This window comes from Dermacentor silvarum, chromosome 10, assembly GCF_013339745.2.
Source record: "Dermacentor silvarum isolate Dsil-2018 chromosome 10, BIME_Dsil_1.4, whole genome shotgun sequence".
Lineage (NCBI taxonomy): Eukaryota > Metazoa > Arthropoda > Arachnida > Ixodida > Ixodidae > Dermacentor > Dermacentor silvarum.
In genome coordinates this window covers 45,036,284-45,061,858 of record NC_051163.1, presented here as the reverse complement: position 1 = coordinate 45,061,858, position 25,575 = coordinate 45,036,284, and the positions used below count along the sequence as shown (strand labels likewise).

At 47.3% G+C, this 25,575-nt stretch overlaps 2 protein-coding genes across 2 annotated transcripts in view; both read right to left on the bottom strand.

The window, feature by feature from the left end:
* Positions 1 to 25,575, bottom strand: part of LOC125940925 (calcium-activated chloride channel regulator 2-like) — a 290,188-nt gene that overhangs the window by 14,989 nt on the left and 249,624 nt on the right. Inside the window, exon 8 of the mRNA XM_049657656.1 lies at positions 891 to 1,158. Within this exon, the coding sequence (XP_049513613.1) occupies positions 891 to 1,158 (268 nt within the window). The remainder of the gene's footprint in view (positions 1 to 890; positions 1,159 to 25,575) is intronic.
* Positions 7,114 to 10,429, bottom strand: LOC119431042 (uncharacterized). Its single transcript, XM_049657657.1, has one exon. It carries the CDS (start codon positions 10,143 to 10,145, stop codon positions 7,821 to 7,823), a length of 2,325 nt encoding a protein of 774 aa, XP_049513614.1. The 5' UTR covers positions 10,146 to 10,429; the 3' UTR covers positions 7,114 to 7,820.

The window sequence follows — 25,575 nt, the reverse complement described above, 5'->3', positions numbered from 1 at the left end:
AGTTGTTCCGTCATGGGGACGCATTCTGGGAAAGTCACTTTGGGCTATACTATCGCCTCGGCCATCAGGCGCGCGATTATTGGCTGGATGAGCAAAGGCGATGTGCTGATTGGCTGGTTGAGATCTACGTCACGCGAAGGCGATAGTACCACCGAAAGTGATCTTCCGAGAATACGACCCATGTTCAGGCGTACAACCCCACCTCTGCTTTCTTTTTATTATTTTCGTGATTGGCAGCGCGGCGCACTTACAGCGATGGCGTTGCGTCTGCCGCATTGGAACATTAACCGAAGTCACAGGCGATACTAATAATAGCTCGGAAGGCGTTTTTCCAGGGGCAATATAAGTGGTCTTATACTAAAATGTGGAGGCCCTAGCACCTTTTTTATTATTTTATTAATTGTTTGCTATTGCCCCGACGCGCGTGTCGGGGCAATAGCAAACAATAGCAACCGCGTGAATACTTGCCAGACACGATTGCAAGCGATTGATATATAGGCTGCGCTTCTACGAATAAAATTGCCGATGGTGAATAAAGTTGATGCCGAAATCGATGCCGAATAAAATTGCCGCGTGTCGGGGCAATAGCAAACAATAGCAACCGCGTTAATACTTGCCAGACACGATTGCAAGCGATTGATATATAGGCTGCGCTTCTACGAATAAAATTGCCGACCTGGTGAGGGCCCTTTCAGGGCAGTACAGCGTTAGTGTCTCCCTGTGGTACAACTGTTGACTAACGCGCGCCGAGCGTATTCTTAAAAGTATTTCTGCGCTGTCGTCATGCCTAAGTCTAAACTCAGCCGATTCATCGATCTCGTGCAGTTCTATAATGCATACCAGACTCCACCGAGCTGAGCGACAAGAGAAACGAGCAAAATAATCCGTACCTTTGCCGTTGTCGCGAAGTGTCAAGGTAGTCAGTCGACCATACGGGTCAGTTATATAGGCCACAACCCTCGCATTCAAAACAGCCTTGTCCCCTTTGGTGACGTCGGCAATGACGACAACATCAGATATAAGGGTAGACGCCTTCCTTGTAATTTTGCAGGTGGCAATGATGGGTTCAGTATTGTCTTCAGGTTGTGCCATTACCCTCACGTTGATGTCCATAGAATCATTGTTGGTACTGTTGACCCGAAGCGTCCACATACCCGGCTTCAAAAATAAATAAAGCGTACGTTCAAGGAAAAAGTAAACGACAGGTAAGTATGCATGCATATTAGAACCAGCGTCCTGCTCAAATTCGCAGTCTTCTGCATAAAATACTGATCATTACATTTTGCCAAAGACAAAAGCGCCCTGCTGATAGCGCCTTCTAAACTGACCATTTTGACTTATTGCTTTGATAAACGATAAATTCGAACAACGACCCAAGATGGGACGAGGTTGCTGACTTATACACAAGGAAGTACTAACACGTATTGCGAAGCTTTAGACAAGACTATCACAATTTTGTCAAATGTAAAATAATGACAGCAAACTTATGCGACCTTGCAGAATCACAACACAAATACCAGCGGTGCTGTTTATTTCCAGCAGTTCCAATAAGAACATCAGTTGCCCCTAATTTAATCACGCACTTAAATAGGTTGCGCGTGCTTGACTATTCTGTTTGAAACATTGCTCACACATAACGCTTTTCAGCACACGTAAACAAATTTTTACAATGGCAGTAATTCATCCGTACACAATTTACTTCGCCTAAACATTGGGCATAGTGTCTACCTCGCCCTCCTCCGCCGAATGCCGCTAAATTTGACCTTGGTTGCACTCAATTTTGTCAGAGCATCTACGTGAATTCTGCGTTATTAGTAACACATTTTTAAGGCCTTGATCGCTTGAATACGTAATTTACTGCAAAATCCATGATAATAGACCGCACACTTTGAATTTTGCCTAAATATTACCAATATTATGCCACTTATTTTCGCAAACGTTCATTAAAGTGTCTTGTGCAGTTCACTCAGAACACCGGAGATATCAACTAGGATCCATGACCCCTCTCAGCGAAATATAAGCCTCGTTTAGGCTACGGTTATATCAGGACATTTGGGAGTATAGCTGATAGCAGATGCATGACAATTGATAACACGACTAAGAATTTTTTTACAAACGCTGTGTTTCATCGACAAGCAATTAAATAGCAATTTCTCATAGCGTCCCACCCTTTATGGGTAAACTTCATCTTTGTCGCAATTCCATTTCTGCTAGGGCAACAGGCTAAATTTTGCGTCACTCGTAAGACACCCTGATAACGCTCTAGAGTGCTCGCATACGTAATTTGTTGACAAGGCCCCAATGAACCAACGCACTTTCAACCATGGCTGCACGTGACCAAATATTTGACGCTTACTGTCAGCAAACAAAGAAGCTGCCTCGTTTTTATTTCCCCGAGGACATCAGCTGAACGTCGTATTGGCACGCGTACTTGTTTGTCCTTTTCCGGTGACCGCATTTCACAGGCTAAAGTTATCGCTCATCGCAAGTCGCGCCTCTCTGTACCAGAAGCTTTTCGAATGCTTTCGCAGGTTCTATCGAAAAGCTTTCGCAGGTTCTATCTGTTGATCATGTATTTCGCCGAGCCTTGCGTATTCAGATTGCTTGCGTGACACGAATAGCAGTGCGTACATTGTAGAATTAATTTAACCGAGTATCAGTGATTTCGCTGGAAGGGTGAATGAGGTGGTGGATCACATTACAGTGAGGCTTAAGAGCGGCCTCTCTCCAGCCCGTGCATTCTCACCCCCCCCCCCCCCCCCCAAAAAAAAAAAATGGTTAGAGACAAAGATAGTGCACAGTGCGGGATGTACCCTAGGAATGCAAATCGTATTAATAAACTATAAAGTAGACATCGGCAGAATGCTAGTGTACATTTATGAAGTACAAATCGATTAGTTCAAGCAGGCTAGGTGGCCATTTATTTATCGACACCCCGTTTCCAAGGAGATGTTATTAGAAATTACCAATAACCATTATGACGCCATCTCTCGTGTCTACTCCGCAACATAGCAGGTCATGGGCGAAGCCGAACGCGAGATTTGAGATTCGTGCTAGCAAGACAAACATCCATACAGTGCTTCCCTGCAAAATATACTGTGCGAAATCGGGGGTAGTGTATAATTATTGCTTTGCTAGTGAACTTACCTGTGCTGGGTCCGGTATGGTTATATTGACCACGTCACTAAGGATAGCAGTACGGCAACTTGTGCAGGGCTGTCCAGCAGGGTCGGTGAGCCATATGCGGATATCTTGCTCCGCATGAACTCTAGTTAAGAAGACTGTTGCTTTCTTTGTCAAAGCAATATCGATGGTGAATTCGAGACTCGTCTGATTGGTGAAGTTTCTTTCGTCATGCAAAATCTGCGTCGCGAAAAAAGTATTTCACAGTTACCTTCTGACTATGTCCAAACGCACAGAACAAGGAGCGGTTTTATGTTGCGCTTAATGATAAGAAAAATTTACATATTTATGGATGAAACACAACTGAGGGATTGAAAACATCATCTGCCGAGGCGTCATACCGTTGTATAATTAGGAATTATTAAGACGGGAGCCTTAGATAGCTCAGGGGTGGGATATTTGACCATCCAAAAAATTCGAAGACAAGAATTGACTGGCACCTGAGCTGAAGGTGCCACCATTGATGGCCGAACCCACCACCTCTGGCGGGTGGCGGGAGTCGAACCCAAGACCGTTGGTGGGAGTCAAACCCACGAGATTTAGTGTTACTTAAGGCGAAGTTAAGGTGCCACCAACAAAGGCCGTGGGTTTGAGTGCCTAATTAACTACACCTTAATTAAGAGACCCGAACGCACGACCTTTGGTGTTAATTAGGGCGAAGCAAATTAAAGCGCAGTTCATTAAGATTGTGTTAACTTAGATATTCGAACGTGGCACGACCTTTCGTGGGAGAAAACAATAGGCAGTAACAACGCATTCGAATGAGAATGTCAAGTAATTGTGAGTGCCAAGTACTCGTGAGCACAGGCTTTCGCAGTCATCCTCTTTAGCTTGTGCTTAAGTGACAACTTTTTATTATGTTAGAACGTTTCCTATATTTCTCGCATTCATTGTTATAGTCTTCCCGTTTTAATGCGAGGGCATTGGCGCATTGTGCTACCCCACAGTCATCAGAAAGTCGTGGCAGAAAGACGGCACACAAATAGACGTCATCTTCACCTAAAAAAAAAGCAGGTCCTGATGATGCCCTTTTAATGGATGGTGAAGATGTCGATGATGATGATGATAATGACGGCATGGTTCTGGTTTTTACATTGTGCTGCGTTTCGATCATGGCAGAAGGCGTAAAGATCTGCAACTGCTCTGTGAAATATGAGGCTGCTATGGCCGCCACGCCAGGATGACTCAGCAGACCGGACAGTCACATCCGCAGGAACTACGAGCTTTCCTATTCCACAATCCGTTGTGGACACACACAGGAGAATGAATACAATCTTAGGAATGTCAAATAAAATTAGAACAAAGAAAACATTTGTATATTTACAAGTTACATGATATATATTTACAGGTCCTATGAGAGCCGACATTTTGTATCTTGCTCCCGTACCAGAGAAAAGAAGATGAGAAGAAATTAAAAACAAGAATCTATGGGTACACTAAGCTAAAAAAAAGGGAAAAAAAAAGAAACGAGAAATATGCATTGTCAAGAGAACAAAAAGAATATTAGTGATATTCGAACTTGCGATCTCTCTTTTGTCTTTATTTTCATCAAAGGCCTCTAGGGCAGACACTCGCGTTCCATCGTTGCGACCCGGACGCCGCATTCTGACTTCGTGAGCCTCGAACATCCTTGCTCAGGAGGCGCATCGGTCACCCGCCGGCGCTCAATGGTGTTATAACTTGTGCATCTTTTACATCTATCCTACGGTCAGGCAGAGCCGGGGCGACACCGCGGACACGACTTCTCGCACGGCAAGGGCTACAAAGGCGCCGCGCATCTACCCCATGCCTCTGTTTTTCCAAGCTATGCCCCAGGTGTCGGGAAAAGGCGCCCCACACTGTCCAGAGACAGCGGGGAAATTTACTTTCCTCTCTCCCGTTTGACATCAATAAGGGAAAACACGAGAGCTCTACGAAAAATTCACTGCGCAGGCATCTTACTTGTTGTTGTCCTTGGGTAATCACCAGGCTGTGTTGGTCGCCCGTGTGTTAGCGAGGTGTCCATAAGTCTTGTCTTTTGGGTGTTGTGCGCAGCCTTTGGGGGCCTAATGGGGCTTTATCAATGCCGCACACCGGTGCGACCGAGTCAACCATCAGGCCACAACACTGGACACGAAATGTTTCGCTTCACTCAGCTCTGCGCAGCAGCCATGCCCGTCGCTGTAGCTTTGGGTCAGCCACGACCCCCAAACCAATGGCGGGGTATCATGGAGCCTACAAGCCCAGAGGGTTCGGTGTGCCGACCTCTCGAGACACCGGATTTGCGAGACCCGCCACGAGTCCCAGTCTGTTCCTTCACCGATGGACCTTTTTCATGGGGGGTCTCTGCGCATGCGCGTGCAATACAATGCGGGGAGCACGCGGCCGCCATGTTTTTTTGGTGGGTCACCAGTACAGCCAGTGCGTCCGTACGGCTGGTTCCCTCGCCCGTTCCTTCGTTGCTGCGTAGTCGTCGGGTATACTGTGCCTTTGCCGTGTATGCTGAAATCGCTGGTAAGATGCCTCAGCAGTGCGCCGCCGTGGGATGCTTCAACTCCAGTAAATAGCCAGGAAATATAAGATTTTTCAGATTCCCTGCGGCATCGCTGCATGCAGCCAAAAAGGCAAAATGGGTGCAGGCAATGTGCCGTGTGAATGTTGACGGGTCTGCGTGGTGGCCGACAGCCAACTCGCGTGTTTGCAGCGACCACTTTGTGACAGATAAGGGCTTTTTTTTTGCTTTACTGCATTCACTTTTCTATGAAGCTATAGAGCGCGAAGCGCCGGCTGCCATACCTGCGTGATCCGTGCGCACTGTTGCCGAAATGCGCGGGTTTATCGACTACGAAGGGGGACGGCATTAGCACTGTCGTGTGCGTACAGAAGGAAGCTTTAAAAAAGTTTGCCCGTCATCACGAAGTGCTGCGACCTGTCTGTAATGACCGGGCTTCATCGGGCAAAGGCAGATGCTTCTCAGCATCTGTAGCTCGCTCCCGGACGAGTGCTCATGAACGCAGCATTCAATGCGGCGAATGTACTTATCTTCCTTGAATGCCCATCCTTTGTGCAGTTGCCGATTCGATGCGCCGAAGTGCAAGTCAATGACACTGTCACAAACCGGTGGCACAGAAGTTAGGTCGTTAGTACACTGCTTGCCCGTGTCGAAAAGTCGCATTAAGTCCACCGGCGAAAACACTGTCAACTTCACGGACAGAAAATGTTCAAAACAGACAAGAAAAAAAAAACGCACACTAAAATAATATGTTCAGCGTTCGGAGCAGCATCAAACTTTCAGTAACACCTGCCGACCGACGGAGCACCGAACCAACCAACACAACAGACGTGATTTCGGCGACCGCCGCTAGGGGCGCCCTTCAATCGTGAAAAATAGGGTGCCTCGATGCCCAGCGCCGCCGTCCAGGGTGGAGACAACCCCGCTGGCGCCGCCATATTGTGTCACACGAGCCGAGACTCAGCTACGCTTGCGTTCATAAAGTGTTACTCGCGGCGCGCTTCCAAGTGCTTTGCCTTGATGAGGATTTTTTTATCGGTGTCCCATGTGCATATCTTTATAACCAATAGCCGTTAACTCGTCGAAGGTCGAAGACGTAAATGTATGGCGCCGGGAACATGCCCCAAGTTGCCTAATTCAATCACATTTAATATGCCGTGTGTATGTTTAAAATACGCACTATTTTTTTTTTTTTGCGCTTCGATGCTTGGTATATAAGGTTTGCGACCCCCTGTGTGTGGAAGTTTTTCTTTTTCGCTGTTGTATTTTGGTTTACACGTCACCTTACCATAGCCAGCCACTCGCGCACGGCGGTTAGTTTCCCTTGCGTTGCGAGTGCTCTTCGCGTTCGTGGCAATTATTTGACGATATCTACGCGCAATTTTTGCTTTTTTGCCCACAAAACTGTGTGCTGACAGGATTAAGCTGGTGTAAAAATAACTGCGATGTGAAAATAAGGTTTAGTTAGTGCTGTAGAGAAAAATGTAACGTAACTTGTCTGTGTCAATCTTGCGTAGTACACATAAGAAACCAAACGATGCACAAAATACATTTACTTAGTAATGTCTAGTACAGTCAATCATGAAACATGAAAAAATATATGTACTGTGTGGCGCCTGAAGGTTATGTTGAAAGACGAGATAAAGAAAACATTCGCAAGGTAGGCTCGACACACACAATTCGGGATAGGGAGAGTTTTTTTTTTAATTTATTCATTACATGGGAGGGGGTTTCAAGTGAGTACATCAACCTTATTACACACAATATAAATCGAAAATAAGAATACAAACAAGAAAACGCAACCACGGGTAATATTAATCAAGATATCCAGCCTGAATACATCAGCTACCATCGAATACGTCACATCAGCCAAACACATCGATGGCGAGTACAGAACATTTGATAAATAACCATTAGAACACTGATGTTATCTACATTGAAAAAATAATCAACACTGCTTATATATCGCGTACAAAAACCGTAAATGAAACTAAGACAGTCAAATACAGATTAGCAATGCTTTTAACTTCCAAAATAGTCCATGATGATGTAGAGAGATGCAACAAACCTTATTCCTGCAGTGGACTCAAACATGCTGATGGCGACGATAGCGTACGGTGTGGTGTAACCTGCAAAGCAAGTCACTTTACGGCAAGTTGACGCCAGCCACAGTCTTACTGCCATAACCATCATCTGAATCATCAGGCTCGTTTAGCCAGCGCAGGTAGATTCGCAGTCGCATGACGATAAAACGGGACATCAGTTTTTGCATCACGTTTGGGTGGTCAGTGCACTCACTAGGTGGTAGAGAAACCGATCGCTCGATAAGACTCGTAAAAGTCTTGATTGGGTAACTCAAACGACAAATGTCCTCTTCCTCTGAAAATTTCTTGAATAGACTTTCGCAGGAAGAAACAAAGTGCAGTACTGTACGGCTCACATATACCAGATTTCTGGAGCCTTGCTTGTACTCCTTGAGCTGCACGAGAGCATGCTCATCAGAAGGCTGATCAGCAGTCAGGGTTTGTATGCAGCTAGAGCAGGGCTTGTTTGTGGAGATGAAGGGCTTCACCAAATAGCCTGCCAAGTGGGCAACGATGTCACTTTCTACTGGAGACAATGGCTCGACCTCTGCGCAGTCATCTGCGTCCGAGGGATCTTGGAATTCTGCCCTCACTTCTTGTATCTCTGTAGAAAAGAAGTCCACTAAGTAGTTGCTGTCATCGGCTTCATAACCTGAGTTTTTAGGTACCTTGAGGAACTGGCTAACTGATACGATTTTGAGCGCATTTTTCACATCATATGCACTGGGCACGGAAGAGATCATTCGGATGACGGAAAACAAGTTTTCGAGGCAATCTTGAGCCAGCCTTCCTGTCAAGAAGAATGTATAACCACGTTTCTTGAGCAGAATATCATGCAGTTGAAGCACGACAGCAGTGGACATTACCACCCCAGCCTGGCATGGCTTCCACACCTTTTTGATGCCAATGCCTAAGCTCTCAACGACTTCAACAGCGAGTTTCAGCGTTGAAATGGCCTCTTCATATCTAATTTTATTTAACAAACTCAGAGCAACAACATGGTGCCGCGCAGTCATGATTGTGTACCACTTGAAAATTGTTTCAAAAAACCAGGCTGTTGTTCCAGCTTCGGGTGGGAGCTTCTTCCTTTCCACAAGGTACCTGATAGCTGCAGGTGCTTCACGGAAGAGCTGAACTGCCACCCCTACTTTCATCTTTGTGAAGTGGCCGTTCGAAACATGGAGGGTACTTAGATTGGGAGCCACTTTTAACTGCTCCGTGTCTAAGTTTAACACTGCTTCAACGTACTCAATCGACACATCTCTGCTTGGTAAATTGTACTTGGCCACTATTTCGTCACTGACTTGCATCGGATCTTTCCGTACGAGGTGCCCTCTGACATTTTTTAGAACGTGTGAAGGATCTGGCATAAAGAACAGCGACATAGCATTGTCACATGGATTGGGAACAGTGCACGTAGTGACAGAATAGCGGGAACTTGACAGGTTTAGGCTTCGCCACATTGCACGGTTGGAACTCCCCATGTCGCATGTCACGCAAAGCACGCGCAATGAAATATCTGCACAAAGCCTAATTAAATGGAAAACAAAGTCTCTTAATTTCTCTCCATTCACAAAAGCGCCCGTGAAGTGATAAGCGATTACCTGCTTCCAGCGCTTGTTTAGGCCACCAACCATAAAGACCAGTACGTGGTTTGCTGCTTGGTCAGTTTCAGGGAGCGTCGTCTTGCCAAGAAAGCCATCACCACTTCTGTCTAGCTCGACACCCTTACGAATCTCCATTTCGTCCAGGAATAAAACGCAATCTTTTTCGATGTCAGACATCGCAGCCACTTTTACTTTCATCATGCTTATGATCTCAGTTAAGACACCGGGCTTAAATGACAGGTGCTGTAATCGTCTGCAAAGCGTTCTGCGTGACGGAAGAGGGTTGCCTTGTTCTAAGAGCAAGTCATATCCAGCAGAGCCGCAGGTAAACTTGAGCTGCAACGCTTTCTTTATAGTTTCTGCACTCCATGTGCTGCCTTTTCGGCTTTTTCTTTCTAAGGCAGCCTTCTGATCCTCGTTCAAAAACTTTAGGTTTTTGGTCAGCGTAGCAAGGCTTTTTTCCAGCCGCTTTGTCTTTCTCGTAGTTGTCTTCAACTTCTTTTTCACTGACAACAAGCTTTCATGCAATTCATTGTTTTTCTTTTTCATGTCTTGCAGAGCCTTTCGTAGCTCACATGCCGAAAGCGAGATGTCTTCAGTGCATTCACGCTCAACTGCAGTTTCTTCCAAAGAGGAGATACTATCTCGACTGACTTCTGCGGTGTCGTCAAGGTCAAATTCTTGAGCAATACTTGAGGAAGGGCTGTTTTCCGTACCAGCAAGTACACATGCGGCAGGCCGCCTCGCAGGAGGTCTTCTTCGCTTAGGCCGAGCTGACATAAAAAAAAACAAAAAAACATTTGTTGTATTGCGTCCACTAAAGATTGCGGATATAATATGCCACAGTACAATTATTACTCACGTCGAAATTGAAACAGCGTGGGCAGGGCTGTTGACTTTAATAGACGGCGCCCATCCTGTCGATTTTCCTCGTACTGGTCCTCTTCAAAGTGTTTCTAAGTACAAATAAAACAACAAAAGTAATTATTGACCTTTAAACTGATAGGAAAAGTTGCCTTGTAAATAAAAAGAACCAATTGCAGTGTTTAAAAATAAATTAACGCAGAAGTAATACTGTATTACCTCGCTTCGCACGTTTCGAAGAAATGCACTGGCTACAACAGACACCATGCCAGAAAGCGCCGAAACATTTTGGTCCCATGATGCCCCTTAACTCTACTACACCTGGGCATACCGTGCACAGGCATTTAAAGACCGTCACAGTACCCACTACGATCGGGAATGAGCACGAATGACCATCGGCTTACGATCACCACGCTACAAATATGTACAAGTCTAAAAAATCAGCTATGTAACGTAACACCCTGAGGTCCGCAAGATATCTCCTGAGAAATCAGAGAAAATCACAATGTTTCGCTTACCACGTACAAAACAGCCGCTCTCCCCAGACGAAGCACGGCGTTCTTTAGTCCCAAATAACAAGTACCGAAAAAAGAAAAAAAAAAAAAAAGAAACAAGACACACACACGATGTGTGCTTCCCGTGAAAAAGGAAAATAGGTGGCTTACGTGACGATTCGTAGCTAATGTAAGACTATTTCGCGGCTAAGCATCTTCGTCAGTCCTTAAAATAAGGGTACAGACTGCGCCCATCAAAACGAAAAAAGCCTATGCGACGCGCGCTCGCAAACCATACGCTACTCAGACAGCATCGGTGCAGTGCTTACTTAGTTCGTGAGCGAACGTAGGTACGTGAGCGAGGATCAGAGAATACTTTCTTATTTAAATGAAAAACACGGTGCGGTAGTCTAAACATTCTTGACACTTACCTCGCAAATGCGGGAGTTATCCGCTGCCTTCCAGTGATCGCGCTTTACTTGGGCTTCCCATCTCTTCCGTCGCTCTGGGTCCCGGGGGAAGCGAAAACAACGCAGTCCTTTACGCGTCGATCCGGCGCACTTCGGAACACAACAGCCTGTCATGTCGACACGATGCACTTGACAAGCTTGTCAGTCATGCGGCTGAACACTGTCTAGCAAATAGAAGCGTCCGCGAAGCATCCGCGCGCACTGTGCCTCGAACTCAGCACCGGCACCAAGCAATCGCAACGGCTCGCTGTGACACAATATGGCGTCGCAGCGAGAAAGCGGCGGCGCGGGGGCGGTCAAAGGTTGGCACCACCCTGAACGGCGGCGCTGGCATCGAGGCACCCTAGTGAAAAATAGGGTGCCTAGGGTGCCTCGATGCCCAGCGCCGCCGTTCAGGGTGGAGACAACCCCGCTGGCGCCGCCATATTGAATCACACGAGCTCAGACTCGGCTACGCTTGCGTTCATAAATTGTGTTACTCGCGGCGCACTTCCAAGTGCTTTGCCTTGATGAGGATTTTTTTTATCGGTATCGCATCTGCACATCTTTATAACCAATAGCCGTTAACTCGTGGAAGGTCCAAGACGTAAATGTATGGCGCCGGGAACATGCCCCAAATTGCCTAATTCAATCACATTTAATATGCCGTGTATATGTTTGAAATAAGCACTATTTTTTGCGCTTTGATGCTTGGTATATAAGGTTTGCGACCCCCTGTGTGCGGAAGTTTTTCTTTTTCGCTGTTGTATTTTGGTTTACACGTCACGCCTCCTTTACCGTAGCCAGCCACTCGCGCACGACGGTTAGTTTCCCTTGCGTTGCGTGTGCTCTTCGCGTTCGTTGCAATTATTTGACAATATCTACGCGCAATATTGCTTTTTTTGCGCATAAAACTGTGTGCTGACAGGAATAAGCTGGTGTAAAAATAACTGCGATGTGAAAATAAGGTTTAGTTAGTGCTGTAGAGAAAAATGTAACGTAACTTGTCTGTGTGAATCTTGCGTAGTACACTCAAGAAACCAAACGATGCAAAAAATACATTTACTTATGTCTAGTACAGTCAATCATGAAAGAGATATGTACATGAAAAATGATATGTAGTGTGTGGCGCCTGAAGGTTATGTTGAAAGACGAGATAAAAAAAAAATTCGCAATGTAGGCTCGACACACACAATTCGGGATAGGGAGAGTTTTTTTTTAAATTTATTCATTACATGGGGGGGGGGGGGGGGTTAAGTGAATACATCAACCTTATTACACACAATATAAATCGAAAACAAGAATAACAAACAAGAAAACGCAACCGCGGGTGATATTAATGAAGATATCCAGCCAGAATACATCAGCTACCATCGAATACTTCGCATCAGCCAAACACATCGATGGCGAGTACAGAACATTTTATAAATAACCATTAGAACACTGATAACTACATTGAAAAAATAAACACTGCATACATATCGCGTACAAAAACCGTAAATGAAACTAAGAGTCAAATACAGATTCGCAATGTTTTTCGCTTCGAAAATATAGTCCATGATGATGTAGGGCTGTTGACTTTGTCAACTGACGGCGCCCATCCTGTCGATTTCCCTCGTACTGGTCCTCTTCAAAGTGTTTCTAAGTGCAAGTAAAACAACAAAAGTGATTATTGATATGAGAAGTTGCCTTGTATATACAGAGAACCCATTACAGTGCTTAAAAATAAATTTTCGCAGAAGTAATGCTGTATTACCTCGCTTCACACGTTTCGAAGAAATGCACAGGCTACAACCAACACCATGCCAGAAAGCGCCGAAACATTTTGGTCCCATGATGCCCCTTAACTCTACTACACCTGGGCATACCGTGCACAGGCATTTAAAGACCGGCACAGTACCCACTACGATCGGGAATGAGCACGAATGACCATCGGCTTACGAGCACCACGCTACAAATATATTCGTCTAAAAAATCAGCTATATAACGTAACAACCTCAGATGCGCGAGATATCTGCTGAAAATAGAGAAATTCACAATGCTTCGCTTGCCACGTACACAACAGGCGCTCTCCCCAGAAGAAGCACTGCGTTCTTTAGTCCCAAATAACCAGTAGCGAAAAAAGAAACTGAGGAAGAAAAAAAAAAAGAAGAGACACACGATGTGTGCTTCCCGTGAAAAAGTAAAATAGGTGGTTTACATGACGATTTGTAGCTAATGTAAGACTATTTCGCGGCGAAGCATTTTCGTCAGTCCTTAAAATAAGGGTACTACTCGCATAGACTGCGCCGATCAAAACGGCAAAAGCCTATGCGACACGCACTCGCAAACTATAGGCTACTCGGACAGCATCGGTGCAGTGCTTAGTTCGTGAGCGAACGTAGGTACGTGAGCGAGGATCAGAGAATACTTTCTTATTTAAATGAAAAAACACGGTGCGATAGTCTAAACTTTCTTGACACTTACCTCGCAAATGTAGGAGCTATCCGTTGCCTTTCAGTGCTACCGCTTTACTTGGGCTTCCCATCTCTTCCTTCGCTGTGGGTCCCGGGGGAAGCGTAAACAACGAAGCCCTTTACGCGTCGATCCGGTGCACTTGGGAACACAACAGCCCGTCATGTCGACTCGATGCACTTGACAAGCTTGTCATTCATGCGGCTGAACAGTGTCCAGCAAGTAGAAGCGTCAGCGAAGCATCCGCGCGCACTGTGTCTCGAACTAAGCACCGGCACCAAGCGATCGCGACCGCTCGCTGTGATTCAAGATGGCGTCGCAGCGAGAAAGCGGCGGCGCGGGGGCGGTCAAAGGATGGCACCACCCTGAACGGTGGCGCTGGCATCGAGGCACCCTAAGCCTAAAGCCATAAAATTAGAACTGTCGAAGTGGGTGGAGGAAAACGGTGTATTGGGGGAACTACAGAATGGGTTCAGGCCAGGCAGACGCTTAGAAGACAATATGTTTGTACTAACTCAGTGCATAGAGATTTCAGTAGCTCAGAAAAGACCTTTATGGATAGCATTTCTAGATATTAAAGGAGCTTATGACAACGTAGACAGGGAATTGTTGTGGGATATTCTTCAATACGAAGGCATAGATGACGATTTCGTGGAGCTGCTGAGGGAGATATATCGAGACAACCAAGTACAAGTGGCATGGGAAGGCCGAAAAGGAAATGAAATGGTGGGAATTCACCAAGGATTGAAGCAAGGATGCCCTCTGTCACCATTGTTGTTCACGCTTTACGTCAAGGGCACAGAAAGACGACTGGAAAACAGCGAATTAGGTTTTGATTTATCCTACATGCGTAATGGACAAATGGTGCAACAGAAGATCCCTGGACTGATGTACGCAGACGACATTGTGCTACTAGCGGACAATAAAAAAGATTTACAGATACTTGCGAATATCTGTGGGAACGCAGCGACAAATCTAGGCCTTAAGTTTAGCACAGAGAAATCAGGGATTATGATCTTTAATGAGCACACGAGTAACTTCGTGGTGTCAATTCAACAGCAAGTAATACCCATAGTGAAGCAATATAAGTACCTCGGCGTACACATAAACGAAGGAAAGAATTACTCAATCAACCACCAAGATAATCTGAAAATAAAGGGGAAGCGGAATGCAGCATTAATGAAACACAGAGCACTGTGGGGCCACAATAAGTATGAGGTGGTGCGTGGAATCTGGAAAGGAGTTATGGTGCCAGCGCTAACATTCGCAAATGCCATTATATGCTTAAAATCGGATATATTGGCGGGTTTGGAAGTTAACCAAAGATCAGTAGGCCGGTTGGCTTTGGGAGCACACGGTAATACGACAAATGAGGCAGTGCATGGAGACATGGGTTGGGCCTCTTTTGAAGTCAGAGAAGCACAAAGCAAAATTAGTTTTGAAGAAAGGCTCAGGAACATGGATGAAAATAAATGGGCAGCTAAAGTGCACAAGTATCTCTACATGAAAAGCGTGGACACAGAATGGAGGAAGAGGTCAAGGAAGTTGGCAACCAAGTACAGGATAATCGAAACTGTAAATAGACAACCAGGGGTCATCAGAAAGAAAGTGAGAGAAATAGAGACCGTGAATTGGATGCAAAGAATGGAAACGAAAAGGACAATGGAGATTTACAAGAATGAGAAGAAAGAAATTAGAAGGGAAACTCTGTACGATAACACAAAGGGCAGTGCCTTGCTATTTGAGGCTCGAGCCGGTTGCCTAAGGACGAAAACATATCGGAACAAATATTCGGAACTAGATGAGACATGTCTATGCTGCAGTAAAGATCCAGAGACCACTCAGCACATCCTAATGGAATGCGACGGGATCCACCCAGCGAGAACCGTAGGTAACGTGCAACTCCCAGAAGCGCTTGGGTTTAAAGTGGAAGGAAACATAAACAGATCAGCCGTAGAGATCAGCAAGAGACGATTAGAGTACTGGTGGAAAAAAAGTAGGGAAAAGATGGATGCGACCTGATCTCTTAAAATCATAGGCAGCGGTACAAGGTAAATTTTTGAAAAAGAAAAATAATGATAGGTATACAAAAATGCAAGATAAAGAACATGTATAGTATACCTGATTAAATCAAGCAGGCTAGGTGACTATTTGTCGCCGCCCCGTTTCAAAGGGGATGCCAATAAATAATCATCATCATCATCATCACCTAAGCAAACCTCTGACCGCAGCGCTGAACCACCCAAAACTGCATATGAGCTCCCCAAACTGTTGAGGATGCGAGCGGCATCTGGATGGTATTTTAGCAAGTAATATACTCGGGCGCACTGCTATTGTATGGTAGAAATGCTGGAAAAAAAGATTTGTGCTTGGGTTTCCTCGTAACACAATTATATTTTCGCATACATTCCGACGTTACGATCCGACGCTATTATGTTTAAGAAATTCCATTTGGTTGACTAACGCCTAGCGCCACGAGGAGGGACTCCGGGGTCGGGGTGGTTCGGGATGATTTTCTTCGCCGGACAATGCCCCCAAAGCCACACCGCATTTTCTGCGACACGGGGCCCTTAACACACTCGCGTTAAATGTCGCCAGGCAGCGTGGTTACGTAGGCGCGCTGCGCACGGTAGTACTGTCTGCGAGATTCTGTTTCGCGTAAAAGCCTGCCGTTAAGTGCCACAAGAGCGTCGAAGACACGAATGGCCGGCACCCGGATATTAACGCCGGAGCGTTAAGGGCCCCGTGTCGCAGAAAATCCGGTGTGGGTGTCATCCAGCGTGGTCCATGAGCGAAAAGTTCGGTATATAATTAGGTATTTGTATATACCACGCCTTGATGTATGACATGCGGTATACATGGGTTAAACTGCCACACCATTATATCCCTAAAGTTTCTCGTACTGTGTCTGACATTCTCGACAAAGTTATTACTCGGAATTGTGAGAATGACAGTCCATAAAGAAATGTCATCAAACAAAACACCGACAGCGCATGCCTTTTTTGTATCTTCTGAGGCTGAAATGTTAAACGTGTGAAACAACAACAGAAACCTAAAGAAATCTTTTTTTTTGGCCACGGCTACTCATTTCCTGCAGGATCGGCCCACGCAAGAGGCCGCGTTTCTACCAGAAAGCTCACCTTCGTGCATAGCACTCGCCGCCAGCGTTTCCCGGTAAACATTATGGTTACAAAAGCAGCAGTTGCCGCGGAGCTTGAGAGGCAGTCAAGGATCTTTGAATACTATCGCGTTTCACTCTTAAAGGCGAAGCATAAGCGATCACAAATTGTCTACATATTTCAGGGCAGGTAGTGTAAAATGGAGAGAAGACAAGCGTGCACCACTGCTGTTGTCAGAGTCAAGTCGTGCTTGTTCGCTTTTGCAAGACAATTTATTTAGCGCTTTCCCATGCGAAATATTTATCCCCGTCGCGCCCTCAGTCAAGGCGGCACTCGGGTGTAATTGGGGTTCATTACTAAAGGAGACACTCAGACACGTATCCTCCACTTGGTGCCACCGTGAGCTAAAAGACAATAAAGCTGCTAAATATCGCCATAAAATCGGTAAAATGGTGACAAAAATACTGACCATAATGGGCCATGCGGAATCCACCATTCCGGGTGTGCTGGCTGTCTGAAGGGCCACTTCCATGTGGACGGCAGCGAAATTTTGACTGTCCGGGAAATAGAACACCCTGCCGTTCGTTGCAGCTGCCAGTTCTTCGAGCTTGGGGTCTGCAGCGGTTCCAAGTGCAAATGTGCTCACTTCGACGAGAGAATTCACGAGGCTTGGAATCATGCTCGTCAGGTAGGGCTCCTTGTTTTCCTCACCGTCAGTGACCAACATGACGATGGAACCATATGGAGGGTCATTGGGTTTGGTGAGCACCTGCACGTTTACAGAAATTACCTCAGCCCCAGAGCACTACACGAAATTTTGCTGCACTAACGCAGTGAGAAGAGGGAACAATGAAAGGTTTGGCAGCTCCATGCAGCATAATGGCGAGGGACGTTAATAAAGGAGCATCGCGGAAAGCAGCATAGCTGTATGCGCAATGAAATCCGCTATACAATTATACCTGGTCAGTAGCGGGTGAAAAAATCAAGCCACACTCCGACAGTCAACGTCTCGGCAATGTTGTGCATACGGACAGCAGCTAGCTTTCTAAACATTTTAATCCACAGATAACTTTGATTCCTTCAGAGGCAGAAAATATAATCTTGTCTCATCCACATAGTGAACTCGTTACCACCAGAAAGGTATTATTGTTTCAAATGTAAAGAACAACGGAAAGCCTTCTCAGTTGTCCATCAAGATTTATTAACGCTGAACTTCTCACAAGGCATGCTTGCTTTTCCTAATATTCTACTTTAATGCACTACTAAGCCTTCAGCCTTCACAGAATTTTCGGGTTTTTCTGTACATTCATATATATTTTATGTTTGCTCCGGTTTCGTTTTTCTCTCAACTTGCACCACATGTCTGCATTCATTGGTTTCGTTTTCTACTGGTACCTTCTCCTCTATAGGTCTGTGACGACATTTATTAAACACCAAATATTGCGCCACAACATCCCGCCACATAAGTCCCGAAGTGAACCTGCTACAAATTGCGGAAACTGACGTGGACAAACGGAAGTTCCTCAAATTTAAAATTTCAAGAAAAAAGCAGAAGGAAACAAAAAGAAAAGCGGCGTTTACACATTCTAAGTTAACTAGCACAATGACGGCATACGCTGCTTTGAATCAAAACGCGGCTTGCATTCAGCGGTAGCGTAAGCTTTGTTGACAATGTGGCCTTGTAAAGACAAAAGCCGTAGGCGCGACTTTTGATGGACGTCGTAGCTGCGGCTTTCTATAGCGACGGCGCTTACAACCGCTACAACCACCGCACTTTAGCGAAGCGCTAGTAGCTACATCATCATCATCATCATGTCCTTTCTCGTAAAACCTCGTCATCGTTTTCTTTTACGATGAATTAGACTGACTGACTGCATGTATTGCGCTTTTATGCCGCTAAAATATTGAAAACGCGTTGTCTATAATGCGACAGCTTCGATTTTCTTACCTTTGTCTAAAAACACGTATATTTTTGATGTTATTTTTACAGCGCAGCTGTGTATGGCTCAGATCCGGGGTTTCGTGGTGTTTGTGTGCAAAAATATCATCATCATCATCATCAATGGCTCGAGCGTGGTCGTTTTTTATTTCCACAGCTGGATCGTAGGCGCCTCTCGGCGCACCCGCGCGAGCGCGCTCGTGCCACTGCTCACTCAAACACAAATCCCTTTCCAGCATTTCTTCAGCCGCGCGTTCGGGTACTTGCGAAAATTATATCCTGATGGCGCTCGCATCCTAGGCAGGTGAAATGAGGACTTCGCCTGCTAATTCGTTTCGGACACGCGCGGCCGTCGAGGCAATAGCAAACAATTAATAAAATAATAAAAAAAGGTGCTAGGGCCTTCGCATTTTATTATAAGACCACTTGTATTGCTCCTAGAAGAACGTCTTTTCGGCAATGTATTTCTGTTTAGAAGTGAAGCCGTCTTTAAGGGGATCGGTGTAAGCTTGGTCTTTGTAAGCTGGCTTTCCCACGATCAGTGTTGCAGTGAATGGAGCCTACTTGCCGTATGCGAACGATGCGGTGCGAACGGGTCCCGATAACGCTATCGCGTTCTACTCTTAAAGGTGAAGCTTAAGCGTCCTCCATTTTTTTCTCTGTCTTTTATTTTTAAGCGAGCTTTATAGGCTCACAAGTTCCGGCGGCGGTGGTGGTGGTGTCACGTCGAAAAGTGGTCCGATCCTGGTGATAGTGCAAAAGGGTCCAAGCTCAATGGCACATACCAGGGACAAAAAAGAAATAAAGAAAGAGAAAATAGAAAGAGAGAATGAAAGAAACAGATAAGGTAAGAGAGAGAGGGAGAACGAAAGAAAAATACCAGTCCTTCCCCGGTCGAGAAAATGGAGGTAAGCGAAGGCTGTCGTGTGTGTACTTGACCTACTACTTTCCCTTCCCTTTCCTACTACCTTTTTTCCCCTTTCGTGCTTCTTTTCGTTCCCTTCCCTTCTACTTTTGTTTCCCTTTCGTGCAACTTTTCCTTCCGTTGCATTGTACGTTTGGTTCCCTCGATGTATACATTTAATAAACGTTTATTTTTCATTACCGCGACATGTCGGGAACTTTACGTTACCCTGACGAAAGTCAGATAGAGACACGACAAGCTTCGCTTACCGCCATTTTCTCGACAGGGGAAGGGCGGGTAAATTTTTTTCTCTCTGTCTCTCTTTTTTTCTTTTCTCTATCTTTTTTCTGTTTCTTCCTAATTGTTTCTTCTTTTCTGTTTTGCTACGAACGCGGTGCGCCTATACGTAACGCGTGTACTTGCAGAGTACCGGGTGTGTTAAGTCAAGGACAAGAGCAGACATGGTTGACGGAACGCTTCCGAAGCTGTTTGAAGGTGCTTTCTTTCTGCAGCTACAGACATCGTCGCCCACGGGGAACTGCGATAGGCTTTCTCGAGGAGTCAATCTTTTTTTCGGTAATTATTTTTCATACTTGAATATTGCCATGGCAGAACTGCAAGCCATCGCGCGGCAATGACCTAACCGGCGTTTGTAAAGCTTTCGTTTTCGGTCCGCTCCGCTTCTTCCGACGCGGCAACAATGCCCAGGTGGTCCCTCATATGCAACGTCATACCGACTGCAATGCCAGTCTTTCCATTGGTGGAACTCACCCTCGATAAAGTGACCATTCACTTAGATGACCGAGACGAAATAACGACCAGTGTTCATCAGCCCGCGCTTCAATTAGAAGCTTACAGAGTATATTGATACGCGCTGCCGGCGGGAACGAACGAGCGACCGACTCAGGCCGGGGAATTACAGCGTGTAGTTTATCTGTCTTGACTCGGTACATGTAACAGGAGCAAGAGCAGACAGCCAAACGAAGGAGAGGAGAGGAAAAAGAGCGTACCTGTATAGCCAGTTCAAGTGCGCAACCGATGCACGTACTCCCATCAGCTTTCAGAGCGTTCACTGTGGCAACAAAACTTTTACGAGTGGTCGAATTCACAAGAAGCACATCGTGAAGTAGTGTGGCGTTCGTGTTGAATTCCAGCATAGCCATTCGTATCTTGCCATCAGGTAGGTTGTTTATGTAAGCCTGAAGGCCTTTCTTCAGAAAATTAATCCGATCATTTGTCTGCAACATGAAAAACATGGGTTGATACAACATTTCAGTCGTTTTAGCATTGATCTAGCACGCATATATCGAGAAAACAAGATGCGGAAAGCGAAATATTAGGGGCCCGCAAGCATTCTGAAATGCAATCCAAACTCATTTGCAGCTTCCTAATAATAGGCAGTGTAGTTTTCTGCACAGGGTGTTTCAATGTTTCTCTAGTAATTCCGCTTGGCCTAAGCACTGCCTCCAAAGTTATCGTGCCTGAGATATTATTTAATGATACGCATACGAATATAACATCCGATTGCGGTCACATTGGGAGGACATGTCATCCATCATAATGTTACATGTTTGGGGGTTCATGTAGCTTACTCGCGCTGGGAAGTTTTCTTACATCTTTCCAAAATACGGGCGTTAGGATTTAAGGGATAGAAGAATGCGACAACGAAATTTCATTCTGCTACTTCTATTCGCCTGCCTGCGGTTATCCTTAGAAAATCCCCTTTGTTCGCACCAAAGGCCGCATGAGTTCAACGCGTTGACGAGCTCTCTCTATAACCGACGCTGTAGAATTCAATGCGGCCCATTCGAATTCCAAGCCGTCCAACATGCCCATTGCGAGCCGTCCTAAAGTCTGGCGCACTTGGAAGATGGGGCCGAAAAATGAGGACACAACCTATTCCACCGCAAGTGTTGGTCTATTACTTAGAGGCAGTATAAGTGCTTTAAATAGGCGCATAGTAAACGCATGCGCCATCAAGGCTGCATGGGGATGAAGCAGCGCAACAAACACAAAATCGCGGATCATCTCCGTGTGTGTTTTTACGGCGAAGGCGTTAATGGCTAGTTCCCCCAGGATCGTGTCCGCGTATAGAAAAAAGTTGTCGCAGTTTCACCTGAAAGGCGAAGCATCAATTGCGATAGCAAATTTGAAGAGAGCTATACGGAGTAATGATAGCAGCTTTATCAGCTGTATAAACTTGGACATGCAGCAGCACCGGCAACACGCAGAACTGTTGTCGACGCCGCCGGCGTTTTGCCCGCGTTCGCTCAAAATGCGTGCGGCGTTGGTGACTGTTGCCGGAGCCTCTGATATAAATAGGCACTTGGTGCCGCAGCTAAACGTCGTCGCCCTTCCCTCCCCCTTCCAACCCTCCCCCACGGCCTCTCGCGCGTCGGAAGAAGGCGCAGAACGCGCGTAACGCGCGTTTGTTCTCCGCCGTGCGTTCACTCCCCGTGAAAGCGCGCGCCCCTCGCGCCCTTTCACTCGCACATACAGCGTTCGGCGCGCCCCTCCCCGTTGGCGCTGAGCCGTGCTCCCTCAAGGGCTGCAGAAGATAGCGTCAACCTTTCCCTTTCCCTCAAGAACCACTTATCATCGGCGACGATTTCATCTCCATTGACGTCATACGGAACCTCACGGCGACGGCGACGGCGACGGCAGAAATCTGCTTTTGAGTGTCCATATAATTGCTATCGCAATAAAAGAAAAACTCATCATTAGCATTGGCTCGAGCGTCATCGTCTTCTTCCGCAGCTAGCTCATTGGCACCCCTCGGTTTGCGCTCATGCCGTTAGACGCCGTGCTGAGCACGAGCGAGTGCTCGGCACGCGCTCCTGCCACTGGTCCTGCCTTCGTCGTCGTCGCCTGCTTCCACAGCTTGCTGCGTTGCCGCTAGTTATTCCAGCGTAGAATTTCACTTTTCTGTCGTCGTAATGGGGAGTCCGCGTTTGCGGGGGTATCAGCCATTGGTTAAAGGGGTATGAGCCATTCTTGAGCAACTGACGATGTGTAGACGCGTATGAGCAACGCCGCTGTGAGCGCGCATGGGAAAGGGTCGTCTTCGACGTGCCGATTCTAGCATCAGGGCTTCCGAAACCCAGGAGTAACGTTAGCGAAGTGCCGCGGACCTCGAGTTGAGGGTGCGCGATGTTGAGGCTAAACGTCAGCGAAGAGCCGCCGACCCAGAGTTGAGGGCGCGGGATGTTGAGGCCAAAAGTCAGCGAAGAGCCGCTGACTACGAGTTGAGGGCGCGCGATGCTGAGGCCAAAAGTCAGCGAAGAGCCGTCGACTCCGAGTTCAGGGCGCGCGATGTTAAGGACAAACGTCAGCTAAGAGCCGCCGAACCCGAGTTGAGGGCGCGCGATGTTGAGGCCAAACGTTATCGAAGAGCCGTCGACTCCGGGTTGAGGGCGCGCGATGTTGAGGCCAAACGGTAGCTAAGAGCCGCCGACCCCGAGTTGAGGGCGCGCGATGCTGAGGCCAAACGTCAGCGAAGATCCGCCGACCCCGAGTTGCGGTAGCACGATGTTGAGGCGAAACGTCAGCGTCGTCTTGCCTTCCAGGAACCAACAACGGTGGTGCATCCCTCGGAAACGATAGCAACTTCCCCGGTGCGACGGCCAGGTTTAAACGCGAGTTTCTCAACCGGAATGCTCATGATAGACATGTTCGGTTAGGTGATGCCTAACGACGATACGCGCTTGTCAACGTGGGGGAATATTCACTACAGCAGACCCACCATAGTCACAGCTTCGCTGGCTTCCATCTTCACAGCAGTGGAAGGGTTCCGAGTGTTTTTGTAACAGCGAAGCTGTTTAAGCCAGCCGTAATTTCTGGTGCGTGTCAAGAATCTACCAAGAAAGAAAAGAAAAGAAACTTTCTTGCCGAAGCGGCATTCGAGCCCGCGTACCCCCGGACCCAAAGCGAGCGTCATAAGCACAAGGATATACAGCCACGCTTGCAGAACATGCATTTATGCAAACCATATGTTGTTGTTGCTGTTTCAAAACATGGCTCGTACCCACGATGGGGAACCTTATGATTGCGTTCGAGTGTCGCTATTTTCGTCCACAGCTGGTGCGTTCGTGCGCTCGTGCTCGGCGAGGTGAAGAGGTTTTGCGCGCTATGAAAGCGAGAGAGACAATTCACGGAGCGGGTCACCTGGAACGCGGTGTCGGCATTGGAATGCGGTGTCGGTGTTGCAAGCTGCGCTATGCAACGCGCAGTGACGGCCGTAAGTCCGAGGCGCGCGAAAAAAATTTATCATCATCATGAGCAATGACATCAAATGTTGGCGCGCACTTCGGGAAAATGCTGGGCTACGATCGCCCAGCTTCGCTGTTTCAAGCGTTGCACGGCCGAGTGCAAGGTTAAGCGTTTTTCGTTTTGTTGATACAGATTAGATGATCCGAAAACAGCGCAATTTATGTAGAAATGTCGCTGAGAAGCAGGCAATATACGCGTCCTGTGCTTGTCGATTTCCATTGCCTAGAAGACTTTAAATCGATTAGCATTTTGTACCTACATCCCGGTGTAAGATATATCTTACACCATGATCTACATTGAGCACTTTAAGTATGTATATCTAGCTAGTTTAAAGAGGAAGTGAACTTGGCCGTGGGCGCTCGCAAGATTTAAAAAAATTAAATTATGGGGTTTTACGTGCCAAAACCAGTTCTGACTATGAGGCACGCCGTAGTGGGGGACTCCGGAAATTTAGACCACCTGGGGTTCTTTAACGTGCACCTAAATCTAAGTACACGGGTGTTGTCGCATTTCGCCCCCATCTAAATGCGGCCGCCGTGGCCGGGATTTGATCCCGCGCAAGCGGGCGCTGGAAGAGAAGAGGACGAAGAGAATAGAACAGCCGGCCCTGGAACGGGTGCTGTCTCTGTGTCTCCCCGATTCCATTACAATGGCGCAGTCTACTACAATGAACCTGTCTTAAGGCGTTGCAGCCTTAAGTGTTCCTCGCACGGTTCTTTGGCGTGCCTGATCCCTCCTTCCCAGGAACGCCGCTCACGCTTCCTCAGGTATGGAGCCCGCCACCCTACCACTGTCGCAAGTACCCGCTGCACCGTCAGGAGACGGCATGCAAGCCTCCTCGGTGGCTCTAGGCCAGGGATGTTCGGATAACCTCGTCCGCGCCATCGCCGAGCTGACACAACAGCTCCTGGTTATGACGACCGCTTTCGCGTCCGTCAGTGGTTGCGTCCTGCCTGGGAACGCCGTTCACGCTTCCCTGCGGCGTTCGTGGAAACACCGACGTTTCGGGGCTTTCAAGACGACGTCATCCTTTGGGTTCGCAGCATCAATGCCTTGGGTGAGCGTTTTGCCTGGCCAGACCACACAAGATGGCTGGTTGCAGCGAAACGACTCTGCGGTGCCGCGAAGGCATAGCACAACTACGCAGGCATCCAACAATGGTCGTGGCCTGAATGGAGTGCAGCTCTGAGGGCTTCTTTCGGCACGCTTCCTCATGCCTGTGGTGAGTCCGATCAGCGCCGTTCTGCGCCCGATGCTCCGGAGAGCTACTGCTCCGATCGTGCGGCAGGTGTGGCCAGAACGCAAAGACAGGGCTGCCGGCTGCCCCGCCCTAGACACCAGCTCGCCGGGTGTCGCCGTCGGCTATGCCGGGGATGGTGGGGGGCGCACGGCGACCACCACTCCTGCTTCGACATGGCCGTCTGCGCTGGCTTACCGGACGACGATATCAGCCCCGCACCAGGAAATGGATAGCACTTGGCGGACCACCGCCCCATCTGTGGCCCACTGCCGGGGGGCCACCGCGCTCATACTCGAGGCTCAGCTGAAAATGACGGGCGCCGAAAACGAGGTTAGAGTTCAAGAGCACCGAGTTCAAGTATCTTTCCCGCTGGGTATCGTGGGCCCGTCATCACTTTCCAGTGCCGTGGCGAAGGATCAACCATCGAGTATTTCGTCGAGCTCCGTTGATGGAGCGCTACAACTACAGGACCACACCA

Coding starts and splice junctions, on each gene's coding strand:
- LOC119431042 (XM_049657657.1), bottom strand. CDS start 10,145: ATGTCAGCTCGGCCTAAGCGAAGAAGACCTCCTGCGAGGCGGCCTGCC.